Source organism: Hemicordylus capensis, chromosome 3 (assembly GCF_027244095.1).
Source record: "Hemicordylus capensis ecotype Gifberg chromosome 3, rHemCap1.1.pri, whole genome shotgun sequence".
NCBI lineage: Eukaryota > Metazoa > Chordata > Lepidosauria > Squamata > Cordylidae > Hemicordylus > Hemicordylus capensis.
The window spans coordinates 290,850,314-290,868,734 of NC_069659.1; the positions used below are offsets into that span (position 1 = coordinate 290,850,314).

Consider the following 18,421-nt stretch of genomic DNA (forward strand, 5'->3'; position numbering starts at 1 on the left):
AGGTTGGGTGTGTCACATGGATTGCATATAAAGGGGCAAAGTTGTATGCACTGGATTTGCACACACATGCTGTTGTGTGCAATTGTGAAAGGTATATTTGGAATTTATTGATCATTTCTGCTATATTTTGCTATATAAACAATGCACCAAGAAATAAAACATGTACAGGTGAATCAAGATTTTCCTGACCAAAGAAAATGAAAATTCAGCTTAATTTTTGCCAGAACTGGTTTAGTATTACTTTGGACTGTTCAGGCAATGTTAGGCACTTTTGCCTCAAAGTAAGGCCCAAGTGTAGATTGCACACATTCCTGTTCTTGTGATAACTCTCAACTTTCCTCTTCCTTTCCAACTCTAGGCACCTCTGCAGGCCTTGCCATAATCGTGAGAAAGCCAAGGGCCTAGGCAAGTATATTTGCCAGAAATGTCACCTGATAATTGATGAGCAGCCTCTGATGTTCAGGAATGACTCCTATCATCCGGATCACTTCAACTGCACCCACTGTGGGTATGTCAACTAATTCCCAGCTAGGACTGAGGAACACATGAAAAGGCATAGAATGGGCAATTGTGCTGTCCCTTTTGGGGCTGAGTGGTTTTCAGACAAAACTTTGCTGCCTTTAAGCAGTCTGGTGAACAAGTTGTTCTGTATGTGGAAGATCAAAAAGCATTTTAATCAGAAAGCAAGAGGAACTGCAATGATTGTGCTCAGCCGCTGTAAATTTTCCTTGGCACAATGAATTGTTCAGCTGGAGCTATTCCAAATGGGAATGAAAACTGCTCTTTAAGGGCCCAGTTGTGAAGATTCTGTTACCAAAATAACTATATTGAAACACAGCGAGGCTTGCTTGAACACCATCGTTTATTGTGGTTTATAATTCCTGCTGTTTCTTGTGGAGCTCTGCAGATCCAAACAGGCTTGAAACTGGATTCACAAAATCAAAACCATAATTATAGAGTAGCTGACCCAAGGTGTGCTATAACCATGGTTTTAATCAAGAGCTGAAGAGGTATTTAGGTTTAATTTTTCTCTTTTGAGAGCTTCTCTTTTTCCCCATCCTCTGGCATGAGGTTCAGGGGCGTACCAGGTTTAGTTATGCAATGACCATTAGCACACAGGCTCGGAGAAAGGTTTTGCTTCAAAGGTCTTAATAAACTATCTTGTTGTATGCAGGAAAGAGCTGACCGCTGATGCCAGGGAGCTCAAGGGGGAGCTCTACTGCCTGCCATGTCATGACAAGATGGGCATCCCAATCTGTGGGGCCTGTCGCAGGCCCATTGAGGGTCGAGTGGTCAATGCTCTGGGAAAGCAATGGCACGTGGAGGTGAGGACTTTCTCATTGTGTTGCTTGCTGTGGAATGTGTGTTGCTGGCACAGGCTGTTCATTTTCTTGGTTGATAAGCAGATACTACAGTTTGCTTGGTGATAGGTGCATGTGACTGTTTAAGAGGATTTATCAATCCCACCTTGCCCAAAAGGCTTGGATAGAAACAAGACATCAACATATTAAAATGGCAGGTACTAAAACCCTATCCACCTCATCTCCTAACCCCAACTGCAAAACACAAATTTTAAAAGCCTTACAATATCAGAAATGTTGTTGAGTCCCCAGGGGAGGGAGTTCCCCAGTGAATACAACTTTGTTGTGTGCCAAATGAGACCAGCAGAAATGCCCTAATGATAATCTCAGTAGAGCACTCATAGTTTATCCTGGGACAAAAGTGAGAATGTGTTTGTGTATCCACGTAGTATACTAAATGGCTTTACAGATTATAACGAGTGGCTGGCAGACAACCTGAAGCATGGCTGATACTGGAGCATTGATGTAATACACTCGCTCCTAGTGAAAACCCCCTGTTGGATTGTGTTGAACTTTCTGTCCATAAACTACTGAGCATTCAGATTCCTAAATACTCTCTTAAATGCTCAATTAATATTATCACGTTATGGTCTGGTTCCTATTTCTGGCATGAGCACTTTGGGAGCTTACAGGGCTGCCAGGCTCATGGCCTGGCCACACATGCACATGGCTGCTTCAGTAGTAGCGGCTCAAAAAAGTGCCAATGGCACTACAGAAATTTTAATGAATGTGTCTATATAGTCCCCACATGGAGGCACAGGTTCTCACAAATGGCTCGAATGTAGCCTTGCTTGTTCCTGAGGCACTGATATGGCACTCCACCAGTAAGCGTGAGTCAACTCTATGAGTCACCTTCAGGGTACTTCAGGTAAAGTGGACTTACGCATTACACTCAGGTTCCTGGGGCTTGCAGGAAACATGAGATTCTGGAATGCATCCTCCTATTTCTCCCCAAGCACCTGCTATCACTCCACTGCAAAAAGCAGTTGCAGCATCTCCTGTCAACCTTCCAAATCTACCTTTGCTAGAGTTGGCACTGACAACAGTATAACACAAAAAAGACTTCAGGCATTATTACCATAGTATCTCCTAGCTCTGTTTTTGGAGCAGCAATGTTGTCTTTGGACCAGTATATATGACTTAGCACCAATATTCCCACAGGGCTGTCCCCATCAAAGAGTTGACCGGGTATTTAAAAGGGTTACTATTGCTTTGACCTAGGCTCCTGCCTGAAACAAGACTCCCTCCAGAGCAGTTCCCTTGACCTAATATGTCCTTTAACTTTACAGCATTTTGTTTGTGCCAAATGTGAGAAGCCATTCCTAGGACATCGGCACTATGAGAAAAAGGGTCTAGCTTACTGTGAGACCCATTACAACCAGGTAAAGTCTGCCGTCATTTGCATCACACACTTTTCTTTCTGAAAAATCAGACAAAAGACTGGTACCAATGGAGAAATTTGAAAATTGCCTTCTTTTAGTCCGAGTTGTTAACCGAAACATTAAAAAAATACAAATATGAGATATAGAAAAATACAGACTTTAGGTGTCTCAGACAACCAGTGAAAGAGTTGAGAGTTTCCTAGCTGAAATTAGTTGTAAACTGAGGTGTACTCCTGGAGGGTCTGCTGAGGGTATTCTATGGGGATTTGATGCAGACTGTGCTGTCTGCTTATAGGAGTGTGTTTTGCCTTCACCATGCTCTGATTCTGTATTTGTAAATAAAGCCTATATCACAATCTCCAGTGTCCTCTCATCGAAAGTGAACTAACTCCAGCAGTGCCCCCCTGGAATTTTCCACTGCACTGGGAAATGGGGAGTATGTATATGCCAGTTTTATTTGGGAGAAAAGGCAATAGGTCTCTCAGTATAAAGCACACCAGGATCAATTAGGAAGCTGCCTTATACCGAGTCAGACCATTGGTTCATCCAGCTCAGAATTATCTACACGGATTGGCAGCAGCTTCTCTAGAGTTACGGACAGGAGTCTCTCTCAGCCCTATCTTGGAGGTGCAAGGGAGGAAACTTGGAAACTTCTGCATGCTAGCAGGCAGATGTTCTTTCCAGAGTTGCTCTATGCCCTGAGGGGAATATCTTACAGCGATCACATGTACTCCTCTTCCCATTACTTTGCACAAACACTCACAGTTCTAATCTTCACCCTGTGCACATTCCCTACCTGTGAAATTTATAGAACAGCTGTAGGGAAGAGTCTTAAGATTGAGAATGAAAACCTTGACCCTCTTCTTGGGGTCACCAGTATCAGCATATCCCACCCCCCATCAACTCTATTCCTTTTTGCACCCTTTCCCCCCTCTCTCACAGAAATCAGTAGGTAAAATTCACTTCTATGGGAGAAAATAAATATGGCTTTCCTGTTGATGGGCACTTTGCTAGTACTGTATTCCTTTTAGGCATCTGACAGTCTGTGCTAAGTATAAGCTTATAAATCATGATACCTACAATCATTATCAGAGGACTAGGGCGGGTGCAGTATGAGATGATGCCTTTCAGCATCTTCCTATATCGCTGCTGCCCGATATAGGTGTTTCTCATAGTCTGGGAAGCATACCAGCAGGGATTCGAACCATCAACCTTCTGCTTGTTAGTCAAGCATCAGAAATATTATTGGTGTCTACTTTTAAAAGAAACAATTTTTGTCTTGACAGCTGTGCACCAGTATGGCATAGACTGATGCACAGTTTCTATCAAAGACACAAAGAACCCCTTCAAGAATAAGTATGCAAGTTTGATTGATGTGTAACCGCCCTGAGCCATTATGGAAGGGCGGTATATAAATCAAATAAATAGGAACATAGGAAGCTGCCATATACTGAGACAGACCATTGGTCTATCTAGCTCAGTATTGTCTTCACAGACTGGCAGCGGCTTCTGCAAGGTTGCAGGCAGGAATCTCTCTCAGCCCTATCTTGGAGAAGCCAGGGAGGGAACTTGGAACCTAGATGCTCTTCCCAGAGCGGCTCCATCCCCTGAGGGGAATATCTTGCAGTACTCACACATCAAGTCTCCCATTCAGATGCAGCCAGGGCAGACCCTGCTTAGCTATGGGGACAGGTCATGCTTGCTACCACAAGACCAGCTCTCCTCTCCTGTAATAAACAAACAAACAAATAAACTAGTTTGCAGTGTGAGAGAGGAGCTATTGAGGGAGCTGATACAGGGGTGTAGCTATAATTGAGCAGATGGGTTCAAAGAACCAGGGGGGGGGGCAGCTCCTGAGGGCCACCCCAGCTCCACCCTTCCCTATTTCTTCATTATCTCCTTCACTCTGAGGGGCTGCTGGGGAGAGGGGCAAAAACGGGCCCCTTCTCCCCTAGCTATGTTCCAGAGCTGAAATATGTAATAATAATGTAGTGAACTATTATAACAGCACTAGATTAATCTACTATGAGAAGTTAGTTAGGACTGGATTGTCTGATTTGGTAAAGATGGGTAGCCCACCTCCTTAATTACTTTAAAAAAAAAAAGCTTATCTTGTTATTTTCCTTCACAGCTCTTTGGAGATGTCTGCTATAACTGCAGCCATGTGATTGAGGGGGATGGTAAGTTTGGGCCTGTTTGTCAGTGCAGCTGTTGCAGCCCGACATGTACAAGGCATCAGTGATTCTTTTCACATCTGTACCCTCTCCCTGCTGAATTTGGTACCACTGTGCTCTTTGATAATCTCCTTGTCTGACATTTCTCACTAGTGGTATCGGCTCTCAACAAGGCTTGGTGTGTGAACTGCTTCTCCTGCTCTACCTGCAACATTAAGCTCACGTTGAAGTAAGTAGTAGTCAGTAAAGGCTGTCTGGATGAAGAAATTAATATGACTCAGTGGGGCTACTGCGAAGACTGTGGAAATACTGTAATCATGGTCAAAGAGAATTGGCTTGGGGTGCAGCTCAAGGTCGGGGCGTTCTAGATAGCAGAGACAAGAGAAGCATGTAAGAATGGGAGAGAAAACAATTAGTGGAAAGCTACTTGTATAAGACCTAAGCAAACTGTCAAACACGAGTTTGGTGAAAATCCAGAGGGTATGACAAGATCAGAATCAGGCTGTCCCCTTACCAGCAAGGGGTTTCACTTTTCTTCCTGAGAAAAGGAGGACCAAACAATCCCTTCTTGTCTTGACATTTTCCTGTGCTGATTCTGGCACATCTGCAGTTGGCATGTACCAGGAACAGCATAATAATTTATTTCTAGTAGGGAACACAACCAGTAGTCTCAAGTGGTGGGCTAGAGTGTTTACTCATGAAGAGACCTACTCTCAGGTAGTCACCCTAGTCCTTAATTTCAAGCAGTAGGCCAGGGCACATACTTGCAAGTCTGTTTACTAGCAGGGCAGGCTCTAGCCGGCTGTGTCAATCAGCAGGCTGGTACATCTGCTTTCCATCAAATCTGCTTATTTGAAAATGTCCCACTTGATATGGCAGGCTGCAGCATGTTCCACCAGCAAATTTGTCCACTAGTAAACACCTAGCCTACTGGTTGAAACAGCATACTGGGGTGAGTACCTAATAGCACATCTAGCCATGAGCAAGAATGCTTCCTGCCATTTCCACAGGATAATATTCCTGTAATGACTGGACAGGTAAAAAAAATGCAAGAAGAGAGACAGACCTCGAGATTGTATTAAGTTAGATGGTATATTATTGCAGAACAAAAATAATCAAGCCCAGTACATTTTTCTTCAAAGAAAACATTTTTCAAGGCGTTTTGTCTTCAAAGGAAAAGGATCTGTTTTCCCCAGAGGGTCCTCTTGGAATCCTTTCTCTAAAACTGTCTTATCAGACAGAGATGAAACACTGCACTTAATATGATCTAGCCTTGCAGGCGGCTGCTCTCCAGGCTTGCAGGCAAAGGGCTTCCCAGTCTTACTCCCTTAGTTCCTTTAATTGGAGATGTTGAGGGACATTCTATTTACAACCCATGCCTGATATTGTTTGGCTAGACAAGCTTAAAAAAAAAATCAACAGAATAGACATACTTTATTACTCCATTGGATGTTGAGCTTCACTTGGTTTTGTGAGTGGCATTTAATGGCTCTGTATTTCTATTGAAGGAATAAGTTTGTGGAGTTTGACATGAAGCCAGTATGCAAAAAGTGCTATGAGAAATTACCTTTGGAGCTGAAGAAACGCCTGAAGAAGCTATCTGAGCTGGCCTCCAAGAAAACGCAACCTAAAGCTCTGGATTTAAACTCTGCTTAAATAGGCCTGTGCTTCCTGCTGATTGCATTCAGCTTCACCAGCTACAGTCTGTCTCAGCTACTGATTACAAAAGAAACCCTTAAAAATAACTTAAATGGCACAAGGCAAACAAAAGATCACCAAATACCATGTATCTTAAATGTTTTTCTGCTCAGGTATTGCTTATGGAGACTCAACTTGGGGAGGAAGCTGTGACTCTGCACAGTAATGTTCTGTTCTCCCTTTTATTAAGTTATGTATTATAGTGTTTCTTGATCTGCCTCTTCTTCTATACTGAGATTTAAGCCCTGTTCAGACTTTTTTTAAAAAGGATGCTATGCTTGTGTATAGTGTCCCAGAGTATACCCAGAAGTCCCACCCAAACACGTGAGCACCAAGAAGCATCACTCTCCCAACTTACAGCATTTGTCTGAAGAGGCAAATGCTGTAATTGCGAAGGGAACCATTTCTATGATCTGAAGGCTGGGGCACTCCAGCCATTCTGACAACAGAAGTAAGCACCTTCATGTTTACTGTGTTTGTTTTTTCCGACAAGTGCCATAAGTGGGGAAAGAGTGGGGAGGGTAATACTTCTCAGTGCTGGGGTGGGACTTCTGGCATGCTCTGAGACACTGTACACAAGTACAGCATCCTTTAAAAAACAACAACACCCATCTAAGCAGGGCTTTAGACTCAGTACATGATTGAGTACACATTGCATGGAATTCTGGAAGGGAGGAGGTTCTCCGTGGTGTTTTATTTTTCAAAATGCAGCATCCAGACTAAGTTACTTAATAGTATTACTCAGGAGTTATTCTAAAGGACTACTTAATTTCAGTGGGACTACTCAGGAGTAGTTAATCTGACGGTCAACCGCCTGGATTAGTGTGGGCAGTTTACAAGTCAGAATAGGGAAATGGTGGATGGAAAGAGGCATGTTTAACCCAGTCATTTTTCATCTCAAAATCACCCTCCCCAAGCCACTTTTTTCACCTGCAGAGGAGGAAATACTGAGGTCCCATATCTTCTCACCACCATTGGTGAAAAAGCAGAATGGAGAGGGTGATTTCTTGACATGAAAAGGTTAAGCAGCCTCTTTTCATCTGCCTTTCTTTTGTCATGGCTCATAAGTCCACCCAGGCTAATTTTGGTTTTTGTTTTTGTTTTTTAAAAAGCAGAGAGAAAATAGACAGAACTCTAAGTAAAGTGTAATTTGAACCTCGTTACCTTGAAATTGCAAGAGACCAATGTGTGGGACTAATGAGAACTAGGTAATAACTTTCCTTGCCGTTTTTAATTAAATCATTTTAACAGTTTGGTCAGCATAACCCAACATTGGTTGTTTTTGTTAGCTGCCCTTGCTTGTTGTAGCAGCTAAGGGATACACAATTCTTTTTCTGACAATCAAATATTCAGCTGCTGAGAATGTTCATTTGTTTAAGCTAAGATTACTCTTCCCTCTTCCAGTTTCTCAGAAATATGAACTAGAAATAGTAGAAAACAGGAGGTGAATGGACCAAAGCTGCTGAACCATAAGCCTATCAGTTTTCAGAAAGACTGTTTGTGATTCCTGCCGGGGTGGCCCTTTCATCAGGCAAGGTGAGATGGTCGCCTCAGATGGCAGATTATTGGGACAGTGGCTGAGTGGCAAAATTACTTCCCTCCCACCCCATCAGAACAGCTCTTCTGGACTGATCTAAGCCTTGCGAGGAGCCCCTCTCCTCAAACTCCTTGTGAAGCTTGCAGGAAAGACTAAGAGAGGAGACTGCCTGCTAGCAATCTTCCCTCCTCTCCACCCCTCACATCACTTTCCAAGCTTTCAAGAGTTGGTTTGAAAGAAGGCTGGGCCCCACTAGGGGCATGGAACATCGGGTGCTGCACCTCCTGCAGTACCTTGGGCAGCTCCTGGTGCCTGTATTTAGGGTTGTGTGGAGAGGGGAAGTTCTAAACCTTTAAACCTTTACTATCAGTTCCACTTCAGTATGGTTGCTAACACCAGTATGAAAACACTGGACAGCTTCACAGGTTAGGGTGGCAAGTAAGCTTACCAACCTCCAGTTCCTGGTGAGCATGTGCTCCCAGCATGAGCCACCAGTTCTGCTCCCAATGTGTCATCCATACCTGCCAATGTTGGGCTTCCAGCCACACTTCTCTCTGGGAGCCCAATATCTGTAAACTACTTGGTTACAGAAGTCAGGTTCTCAGAGGGAAGTGTGGTTGCAGAAGCAGACCTTAGTGGGCTTGGATGACATGCCGGGAGCAGAAATTGCGGCTCCCACCAGGACTGTGTGGTCGCCAGGAACCAGCAATTGGTGGAACCTTACATGCCACTGTGAAGTGTAAAGCTGCCCTATGCTTGGCTCAGCCTAGGTAGTATTGTTCTCTGCAGTTTCCTCCACGATAGGTGTGTTCCAGTTGTAAGACAATTTAAGAGGAAAGAGTACAGAATGAGATGTCATTCTGTGGCTGCTGTTTAGTGAGGAGAAGGAAATCATTGATATGTCTTAATTAATCAGGAGTGCAAACAGGGAGAGCTGAAGGAGCAACTCACTTTAATTTTTTTGTAGGGAAGAGGAGAGATGCATTTGAGGGGAAAATTTGAGTTATTAGGGGTTTTTTGCGGGGGGAAGTTTAATAAAATGACAAGGGGGGATCTCCTCAGAAGCTTAAAGGGTACAAATCCCCCTCTCCAATTACTGTCTTTATACATTAATTGAGTATTGTGCACTGCTTTCACTCTGATACAAGCATCAACTTCTATGTTTTCCATGCTCCTTTCCTAAATTAATCTTGAAATAGCATTATTAATCTGCTGTTTATTATTTATTGGTACTTAGATTATGTTGTCACATATAATAGCACAAGTGGATTGTTCCTCTCTTATTTTGGAACTATTCTGCAAGTATTAGCACAGGGAGAAGCATACTCTTCTGAAGTCTATAGTGAGTACAATAAGGAGACTCTCACTGAATTGAGATACTCTTAAGCCCTCTGGCCTATGAATATCTTGTGTTGTAGGCTATCATTGTCATTTAAATGGGGTATACAGCATTGCATGTGTGTGGAGGTCTCTTCATTACACTGAGAAATAAATGTGGCAGCCCCATTGTGGGGTGGAGGAGCTTTGTGTGAGCATCTTCGCTTCCACTCTTGCTAAGGCTTGGATGGATCCAGTAGACTATCTCTACAGTTCTGCTAAAGAAACAAGCACAGACACTTCTCTGTCCAAAGCAAAACTCACACTAACTATTCCTAACATGGAAAATATGAAGTCCACCCTACTCCATCCGATCCATAATCTTTTCAAAAACTCTTATGCAAAGCTCTTACGCCAGTCCAATGCTAGTCATGGATTTAAAAGTATTTGTGTGCAAGGCTGGCCTTGGAGCTCAGCATCTTGGGTAGCTATTGAAGGCCAAGGGCCCTCCAAAGGGCCCCCTGCCAATCCATGAGGCCACCTCTCTGCCTATAAACTTTCGTAATGCTGAATTACTCAAGGCCAAGAGAACCATTCTATCATCACCTCTTCTCTGCCATGCCAAAGTAAGCCCTATGACAGGTGGGGATCTGTATTCCAGTGTTCATCCATTGTAAGTAATGCAGTGTGAATAGTTTGACATGCACAGCTGCATTTAGCTAGATATCCAGTTACGTCTGCAGTTCCTGAATCGTCAATTGATAATGGATCTGCTTATCTGAGTTAGCACATTGTTGTCTTATCCATGTTAACAATTTGATTGTGATTTACTGTAAAAAATTGTTATGTTACTCCGCTACCTGTATATGAATATAAGTAGACTGGGGTGATAGGTTGGACAGATTTCCAGGCCAGGTGTAACCCTGTGCCGTTCTTTCAAAACAAATAATAGAAAAGACAAATACTACCATTAAACATAATTAGTGATAAATGGGAATTCCTTGTTCAGTAGGCTAGAGAAAATAAATGATTTGATGATTGTAGTCACAGTCTGCACAGTTTTCTAAAAAGAGGACTCAAAGTTCTTCAGGTGCCTTTGAGTGGGGGGGGGGGCATCCAAGCTTGAGAGCTGTGTGCGCTCCCAATGTTCACTTGTTTGAGAGAGCAAATAACTAGGTAGGAGGTGGGGGAAAGATTGTGTGAGGTCATTCTCATGACCAGCCCTACCTGGGCAGGGTTGTGCTAGCCCCGGTAGGGCTGGTTGGGAGATCCACCAAGATAGTTCCCAGTCCTGGAGCTTCTCTGCTGGGTAGCCCAGGTTTTGTACCCAGGCTAAAAGTGAAGTAGGAGGGTACATGTCTGTGCCCCTCCCCAGTCGTGTGGGCAACCAGGCTGCCAGCAGCCATTTAAATAATAGAGGCCAGAAGAAGGAATGACCCAGCCCCAGGAATTTCCACAATGCACTGCATTGCTCATGCAGTGCATTGTGGGATTCCCAGCCTCCAGGCTTCGCTCCCCCAACCTTCAGATTGCTGCGTCGCTCGCCACAGCAGTAAGCGGCAGCAACAGGCTGTTGTGTGGGGGGAAGGTAAGTACGATCCTGCCTCCCCACCCACCCCAGCAAGAATGGGCATGTGAATAACCTTTGTGTGTGAGGCAGGAGCTGGGTAGGACAGCACTATCCTACCCAGATCTCACACCCAGTATTTTAACAAGTGGGGGGGGGGAAGCTGCCCTATCCAGCTGCCTCACACATGATCACTCTCCTCCTACCTAGTTGTTTGCTCACGGTGCACATCTCCCACACCTGGGTAGGTTTATCCTTCCCAGTTTTCAATTGTGTGAACAGCCTTAGTAGTCTGTTGAAAAAAAGGATCTGCTGGGAAACAGGTTTCCTTTAATGCTGCTGTCCTGGGAAATGTTTTTCTAGTGTACTAGGCAGTCTGAAATGGTGATCAGTGGAGTTTAGCTGATCAGGTTTTGGGAACATTTCTGTGCCCCTTAAAAAGCACCCTACTGTTGGTAATTTTTCAGGATATGTTTCAAAAGCCACAACGAAATTTATGGGGCATGTAGTCCTGGAAGGAACCTCCAGCACTGCCAAACAGGGAGCATTGGCTAGCTATATATGAGGAATTTGCATCCAAATGCAAATGTTATCTGTTGGAAGACACACTTGGATATGCATTGGACTGTATAGACCAACTGATAGTTTAATGTAACTGGAGGTAGATTGAGGCTTTAAAATGCACACCCAAAAATAAGGTTGATGCAACTTTCTTTACCTGTATTCCACTAGATAGGCAAATCTGATTGACTCAATGGCTGTGTGATATCATCACATCTTATGACATGGTCCCCAATTGACTTAGGTAACACAGCGAAAGAGAAAGAAGCAGCTGTTTTAAAGTTGTTGTTTTTTTAAATGGTACCAAACCAGGAGCAGATCAGGGGAACCATGTATTTGAACAAGTGTGAAAAGAACACATGAAACTGTAAAAATTATGGGTATTTTGGGGTATGTTTTTAAGCATGTATTGAGAGTATAGCTTTTGCCTCACAAATGTTTTAGTGTAGTTCTAGTGACCAGTCCATAACAATTGGTATTTGCCATATCAACCTAACTTAAAGGCATCCTTACAGGTTCAAAAATAACAGCTGAATAGAAAGTCAAATTTGTGTTGGGTATGTTGTCCTCAATGTATTGCACTGAAGGCAGATTTACTTGCTTACACTATATTGTGTTATACCATACTGTTTGTTAATATATTTTATGCCTGCATGTATACATCACTTGGGTTCATGATTGCTCTTGAATATAGCAAATACTTTTAGAAGGTGCAGCATTAACTTTCTAAATAACTTACTTTTTTGGAGCACAATTATATTATCTGATTTCCAGCACGTAGGGTGCTGGAGTTGTCAAGTATTGTTCAAGAGAGGATCATAATTCTCAACTGCAAATCTGCATTAATTACTGGCATACTAGTGATTACAGTTGTCTTCCTATGCATGCTTACCTTGAAGTAAGCCCCAATGAGTACAATGAGAGTTACATCTGAATAAACATAGGATTGTGTTTGGCGCTTTCCAGTTAGCTGCTCAACAGCAGCAAAATGCTTCTGTTCAGGCAAATCTCATTCAAAATGTAAACAGCAGGGGGAGCAGTCTTGCGGAAACTAACAACCCCCCAAAACAGCAACTTATTTACGCTGGATATATGACATCATAGCACTATATTGCAGCAATTAAATTCGAAACAAGGCATCAGAAATGCGAACGGCACCCTGGTGACAGCGTAGGGACTGCTTTGTCACAACACAGGAAGTGTGGAAGCACACTTCCTAGATCTGCCGTGACCTCGTTGCAGGGTGTAATCTGGAAAGCGCCCTTGTGCTGTAATTCCATACTATAGAAAATGCTTAGCTATTCATGTGAAAAAACACTTTAATGGAAGGACTGAAGAAACTGTTGTCTTTTTACAAGCTCACTGCCATTGGTGTATAGCATACAACCTTGGCAGGACCTATGTAGTTTGTTTTCAATATTTGCTCTAAGATCTTCCAATATCTACAATTTTAATACAATGTATTCCTTCATTTTATTTTATATTCTTGGAATGACAGTTATTGCTATATAGCTTTTACATCTTCACAGTAAAGATTTTTAAAAGTGCATACTTTGGATTATGTTTATATATATATATTTGGTTTATGTGTTATTTGCAGCTACATTTTTATTTAGCCTACTTTCCTTAAGGAAAGTAAGCTTCTGCGATCACCCGGAATTTTGTGTCTGTGCCCTCCCCCCCATAAACTTTGCAATGCCTTGTCCATATGAACCAAATTGGGTACAGTTAGAGGGACACCTCAACTGTGTAGTTTGTGAATATGTCATCCACCCCGATTCAAGATGGCAGATATGTGAACGTTTGAGGCGCAAGTGGGCTAACTTGTGAACTACCCAACTGATTTGAACTAAATTTGCTGTAGGAACAAATAGGGATGCCTCAATGGCATAGTTTCAAAATGGCGGACTCATGAACATTTGAGGTGCAAGTGGGCTAACTTGTAGGCTGCCTAACCAATGTGGACCAAATTTGGTACAGTTGTAGTGAGTGACACAAAGGGACACCTCAACAGTGTAGTTTGTAATGATGTCATCCACATTGATTCAAGATGGTGGACATGTGAATGTTTGAGATGCAAGAGGGCTAACTTGTGAACCGCCTAACCTATTTGAACCAAATTTGCTACAACTTTACACCTCAGTGACATAATTTGAGGGGATGGTAATTATCATTAAGGTTATAGTGAAAGGAAAGTAGCAGATTGTTCTTACCAGAACTTGTATTTTTATGAGAGAGGTTAGTTAGTCCAATACAGTTCTGGACCCAAGGCCAGAGTATGGAGGACAGAGAGAGCAGCCTCCAAGAACACAGAAATGAAACTATTTTATGTTTTTAAATGAAAGCAGAATGTTGATTTTCCTTATCACTTTTTTGTTAGTGGAGTTGTTGCTGCTGCTTTTATGCTATCTATACAACATATGCTGTATAGCAAGTATTCTTTGTTCTAGTCTGCACCATTAAATGCTTTGATAAAACAGACTGTAACAGGTTATTCAAGAACTTTTGGTTTCTTGATGTACAGTTGGTCTAGTATAACATAACTTTTAATGTATATTTCTGGATAAAAATTAACATTCCCTCTGTTCTGCGATTTTATTTTTAAAAGTAGATATAATAATTTGGCTATAACCATGAACAACAAATATACAAAACATTTTTGATTAAAACATTTAATTGAATTTACATTAAGAATACAGTACAATTATAACCACCATGATCTCAGGTCGTTTCAAAGCATCCACTGCCAGCAAAGGGCGCTGCAGGTAGAATGTCTGGCTGGTTTTTTGTGTGCAAAAGGTCAGGTATTCTGAAAAGTGTGGCACTCACTCAGCTGCACAGATATACTAATGTTTTTTTTAAAAAAAAAACACACACACACAAATCGCATCTATGCTCAAATAAGCCTACTTGCAAGCATTGCACACCCTCTTCTAGGGACAACAGCATATGATGCCTACTTTGGCAAATGATGGGGGAACCCAACTGTGCTGATTTTGCTCAGCTGCTGAAAACTGCTTCAAGGACCTTGGTGTAAATGTGCTACAATAGTTAAGATCTGATTCAGGAAGAACAACTTTGGTGTCCTCTTTTTCTGAAAAGGCATTGTAACATTAGGAGTATCTTTCCAGTTCTTTGATTGGGAGCAGTTTACTATAGGAACGGCCATGTCAGCAAAAGAGCTGTATGAAATGGAGGAAGATAGACAAAAGCCCTGTTCAAACATAATGTTGCATTCAGATATCTATACACTCATACATGTTTGGAATGAATGATTGTATGTGCATTCATTTTAAAAGTGAACCTGGTACAGGTAGAAAGTATACTGCTGTACCTACATTCAATGTACGAATACAATGAATATTTATAAACTGCTTTTCAACAAAAGTTTTCAAAGTAGTTTACATAGATATAACAATGTGTTACTCCTGTGGGAATAGCTTCTATAGACATGCACCCATTGACTTGTAATTTTGATAGACTTGCACCTATTAATAGGTTGAATTGTGAACTGTCTGTGGACAGACAGACCAACAGCAGTTTCCTGCTTGCCATGTTTGTTTTTAGTATTCTTGCCAGATAAGTTCAACAATAAAGCTACATTTGGAATCCACTTAGCACACATCCCTTAGCTCTATTAACACATTATGTCCAACAATTGTAAAATTGCTGTACAGTATACTCAGTATTCACATAGGAACTTAAGAACAGCCTTGCTGAATCAGGGCCATATAGTCCAGCATTCTGTTTCCCACAGTGGCCAGCCAGATGCCTCTGGGAAGCCCACAGACAAGAGGTGAAGGCATGCCTGCTCTCCTACTGTTGCTGCCCTGCAACTGATATTCAGAGGCATCCAACATGTTCTGTTTAAGTGGCAACTTAAAGTTTAATCCAATGGTGTTGCTGGCATGAGCTCTGAAGTTTCAGGATGAGAAGAGGAGAGTGGTAGATCACTAAAGCCAATTTAGAGGGTGATGCATACCAGTACTCCCAAACTAAGGCAACATTCACAGAGCAGGCTGAATCTTCATGTCATGGAGATGCTGCTCTCTTTCAGTGTAATTCCTCTGTGCTTAAAAGGTAACTTACTCTATTGAGTTTGTGCTGAAGGCCAAAGCACTCTGACATGCTCTCTTTACTGCTTAAGGGGAATGGATAGCTTGACTGAGTACAGGGTGTATTTTCAGGAAAGGAGAATAAAATCTGTGAAAACAGAGAGTACTTTGGAATGAAATCCAGCTATGTTGTAATCCCTGAATTTGTATACCAAGACGGAAAGATTATGCTTTTGCCAACATAAGCCAACATATATCTCTGCTATTGCAGCAGTTTTACAGTTCATTCCACTAGGGCCAAGAAGAGGTACAATTTGTAACAGTGCTGACAAATACCAAGTTAAAGATGAATTAATCACAAGACATAAAATATTGTCAGTTTGGCACAGCGGTGAATAATGGGCTACTGCCAGTCATGGTGTCAGGTAGTCTTCTGTTTGTTTACAGCATTCATTAACAAGTGCACATATGATGTCAACAAGTCATCCATTTTGTATCCCTAGAGAAAAACAATATACATGTAACCAACTTTTTTGGGCAATGCTACATAGACACATCTGTTTACAGCTTATAGAACATTTCCCAATAGTATTCCAATCAGTCCTAGCAAGCAAGATTGTGTTGGTATTCCTCCTGCTGATATAGTTTTTGAAACACAGACCAGAGGTCCTAAACATTTTAGCCCACATACTCTTCTGGCAATAATATGTGCCTCCCAATGTCCCAGAGGCCACCTAATGGCGCAGTGGGGAAATGACTTGATTATCAAGCCAGAGGTTGCCGGTTTGAATCCCCGCTGGTGTGTTTCCCATAGTCTGGGGGTAAAACTATATCGGGCAGCAGCGATATAGGAAGATGCTAAAAGGCATAATCTCATACTGCATGGGAGAAGGCAATGGTAAACCCCTCCTGTATTCTACCAAAGACAACCACAGGGCTCTGTGGTCGCCCGGAGTCGACACCGACTCGATGGCACACTTTACCTTTTACCCAATGTCCCAAAGGCACAAACTTTCTCATGAACCAGTCAGTCTAATACTTTCCACAATCTCTATTCTCACTTGTTCCCCAAAATACTTATGTCCTTGCTCCACCTAATTCCCCCCACCTCCTCTCACTAAAAGATGAGAGAAGACACAGGCATCCCTTGCAAATGACCTAGGACCAGAAGAGCCAAACTTCATGTTCCATTAAGAACATACCTGGAGCAAACATGCTTGTTTTTTATTCACTAAATAGGACTGTGGTGGGGGCAAAGGGTTAAAGCTCCTCTCTCCCTGTGCCATAGTCCCAGTTTGGATCAGCCCTACTCCCCATGGCTGCTATTTAGAAAGTAAAAAATAAGCACATCCCTCCAAGTAACTCCCTAACATAATATGCAGTTTAGCCCAACAAGTCTTGAGCCAAGAGATGCACAAGGAAAACCGGACAGAGCTGCCATCTCTGGATTCTTCTCAAACATCTCCATGGGGGAACTATTATCCAAGTTTAAGAATGGAGGTGTGAATATTTACTGGTGAATGCCTTCCTTACTCTGAAAATTGATATGATCCATGGTTGGGTTGTGTCTTATCCTTGGGATGTCACAGGCTAAACCTTATTAAACATTTTGGAAAGTTAGTATAGACTGAGGTTTACAAGTTACTCCATGAAGAGCAGCCTGACTACCCCCTGGGACACAGTCACAAGGAAGAAGCAACATCTGACTCAACACATCCTTGCAAGCAGCCCCTGCTTCTTGATAGTGATTCACATGAGTGTGGTAACCTATCTGTCAGCTGCCACACCTACTTATGCAAAGTGCTGCTAAAAACAGCTGCATCCATTGTTGTGGTGGTTCAAACATTACTTTCACCATGCAGATGTCTTTCTGGGGATAGAGTCACAGAATCATAGAATCTTAGAGTTGGAAGGGACCTTGGAGATCTTCCAGTACAACCCTATGCTCAGTGCAGGAAACTGCTGCAGCATCCAGGTTTTTGGGCTGGTCTTTGAGGAGCAATTTGTAAATTGCTAAACTGGATCCTGGAAGAATTTTCTCAGGGAGCATCTTTAGAGGAAGGAGTAATTACCATAAAGGCCTGGCCCTCCTTCCCACTTCAGTGGACGGTCTTTACCATATTTGAAATCAAGAGCTTTTCTTACCAGAGATGTCTCACAAAGAATCCGACTGCCTCGTACTAGGTTCCCTATGGTCATGTGGAAGTAGGTGCTGCCACTGCTCCAGTTAGAAATTTTAGTGAAGGGATACACTGTCAAGATCTCCTGCAAGCCAAAGTAAATGTTATTAAAATTTATTAAACCGAAAGGTTTTCTGCGTGAAGAGAACCTTGCAGCACTCAAAAGAGCAGTTTCTTTGAGGTATATTTATGTTTTCTAACCAGGGACATTAGTGTGTGGATTTCCAGAAAGCATTTTGGATTAAATGCTGCTGCTTTCTTCCATTATTTTCTCTGCACTCCCAGAGGCTTTACAGACAGGGCTTCTGCCTCAAATCTCCTTCAGAAGAGAGAGTGTGCATTCACACACCAGCCAAACTTACCTCTAAGTCCCTTCAAGATTTTTGGATCCACTCCACACACAAACCAGGCTTTGTGAGGCGAATTCTAGCTTGACATATTTCAGAGTTTTAAAAATGCTGGTTTTAAGCTACTTTTTCTGAAAATGCCAGAGCAAATGGGAGAGGCACTGACATATAATCATTAGCATGGTAAGAGGCATACTCTCTTCAGAAATGCAGATCTTTCTCTGCAGGAGGTTTTACGCACA

General features: G+C 42.4%; 2 protein-coding genes across 12 annotated transcripts in view; one reads left to right on the forward strand and one right to left on the reverse strand.

Annotated features, from left to right (window-relative positions):
- Positions 1-13,146, forward strand: part of LIMS2 (LIM zinc finger domain containing 2) — a 40,423-nt gene extending 27,277 nt beyond the window's left edge. For all 5 annotated transcript variants that reach the window (XM_053306288.1, XM_053306287.1, XM_053306291.1 and 2 more), the window contains 6 exons: positions 359-508; positions 1,175-1,325; positions 2,651-2,743; positions 4,875-4,923; positions 5,071-5,146; positions 6,426-13,146. In XM_053306288.1, the coding sequence (XP_053162263.1) occupies positions 359-508; positions 1,175-1,325; positions 2,651-2,743; positions 4,875-4,923; positions 5,071-5,146; positions 6,426-6,573 (667 nt within the window). In that variant the 3' untranslated portion in view covers positions 6,574-13,146. The remainder of the gene's footprint in view (positions 1-358; positions 509-1,174; positions 1,326-2,650; positions 2,744-4,874; positions 4,924-5,070; positions 5,147-6,425) is intronic.
- A 1,316-nt stretch (positions 13,147-14,462) lies between these two features.
- MYO7B (myosin VIIB) overlaps positions 14,463-18,421 on the reverse strand; it is a 126,048-nt gene continuing 122,089 nt past the window's right edge. For all 7 annotated transcript variants that reach the window (XM_053306267.1, XM_053306264.1, XM_053306266.1 and 4 more), the window contains 2 exons: positions 17,798-17,917; positions 14,463-16,151 (listed from right to left, as the gene is read on the reverse strand). In XM_053306267.1, the coding sequence (XP_053162242.1) occupies positions 16,074-16,151; positions 17,798-17,917 (198 nt within the window). In that variant the 3' untranslated portion in view covers positions 14,463-16,073. The remainder of the gene's footprint in view (positions 16,152-17,797; positions 17,918-18,421) is intronic.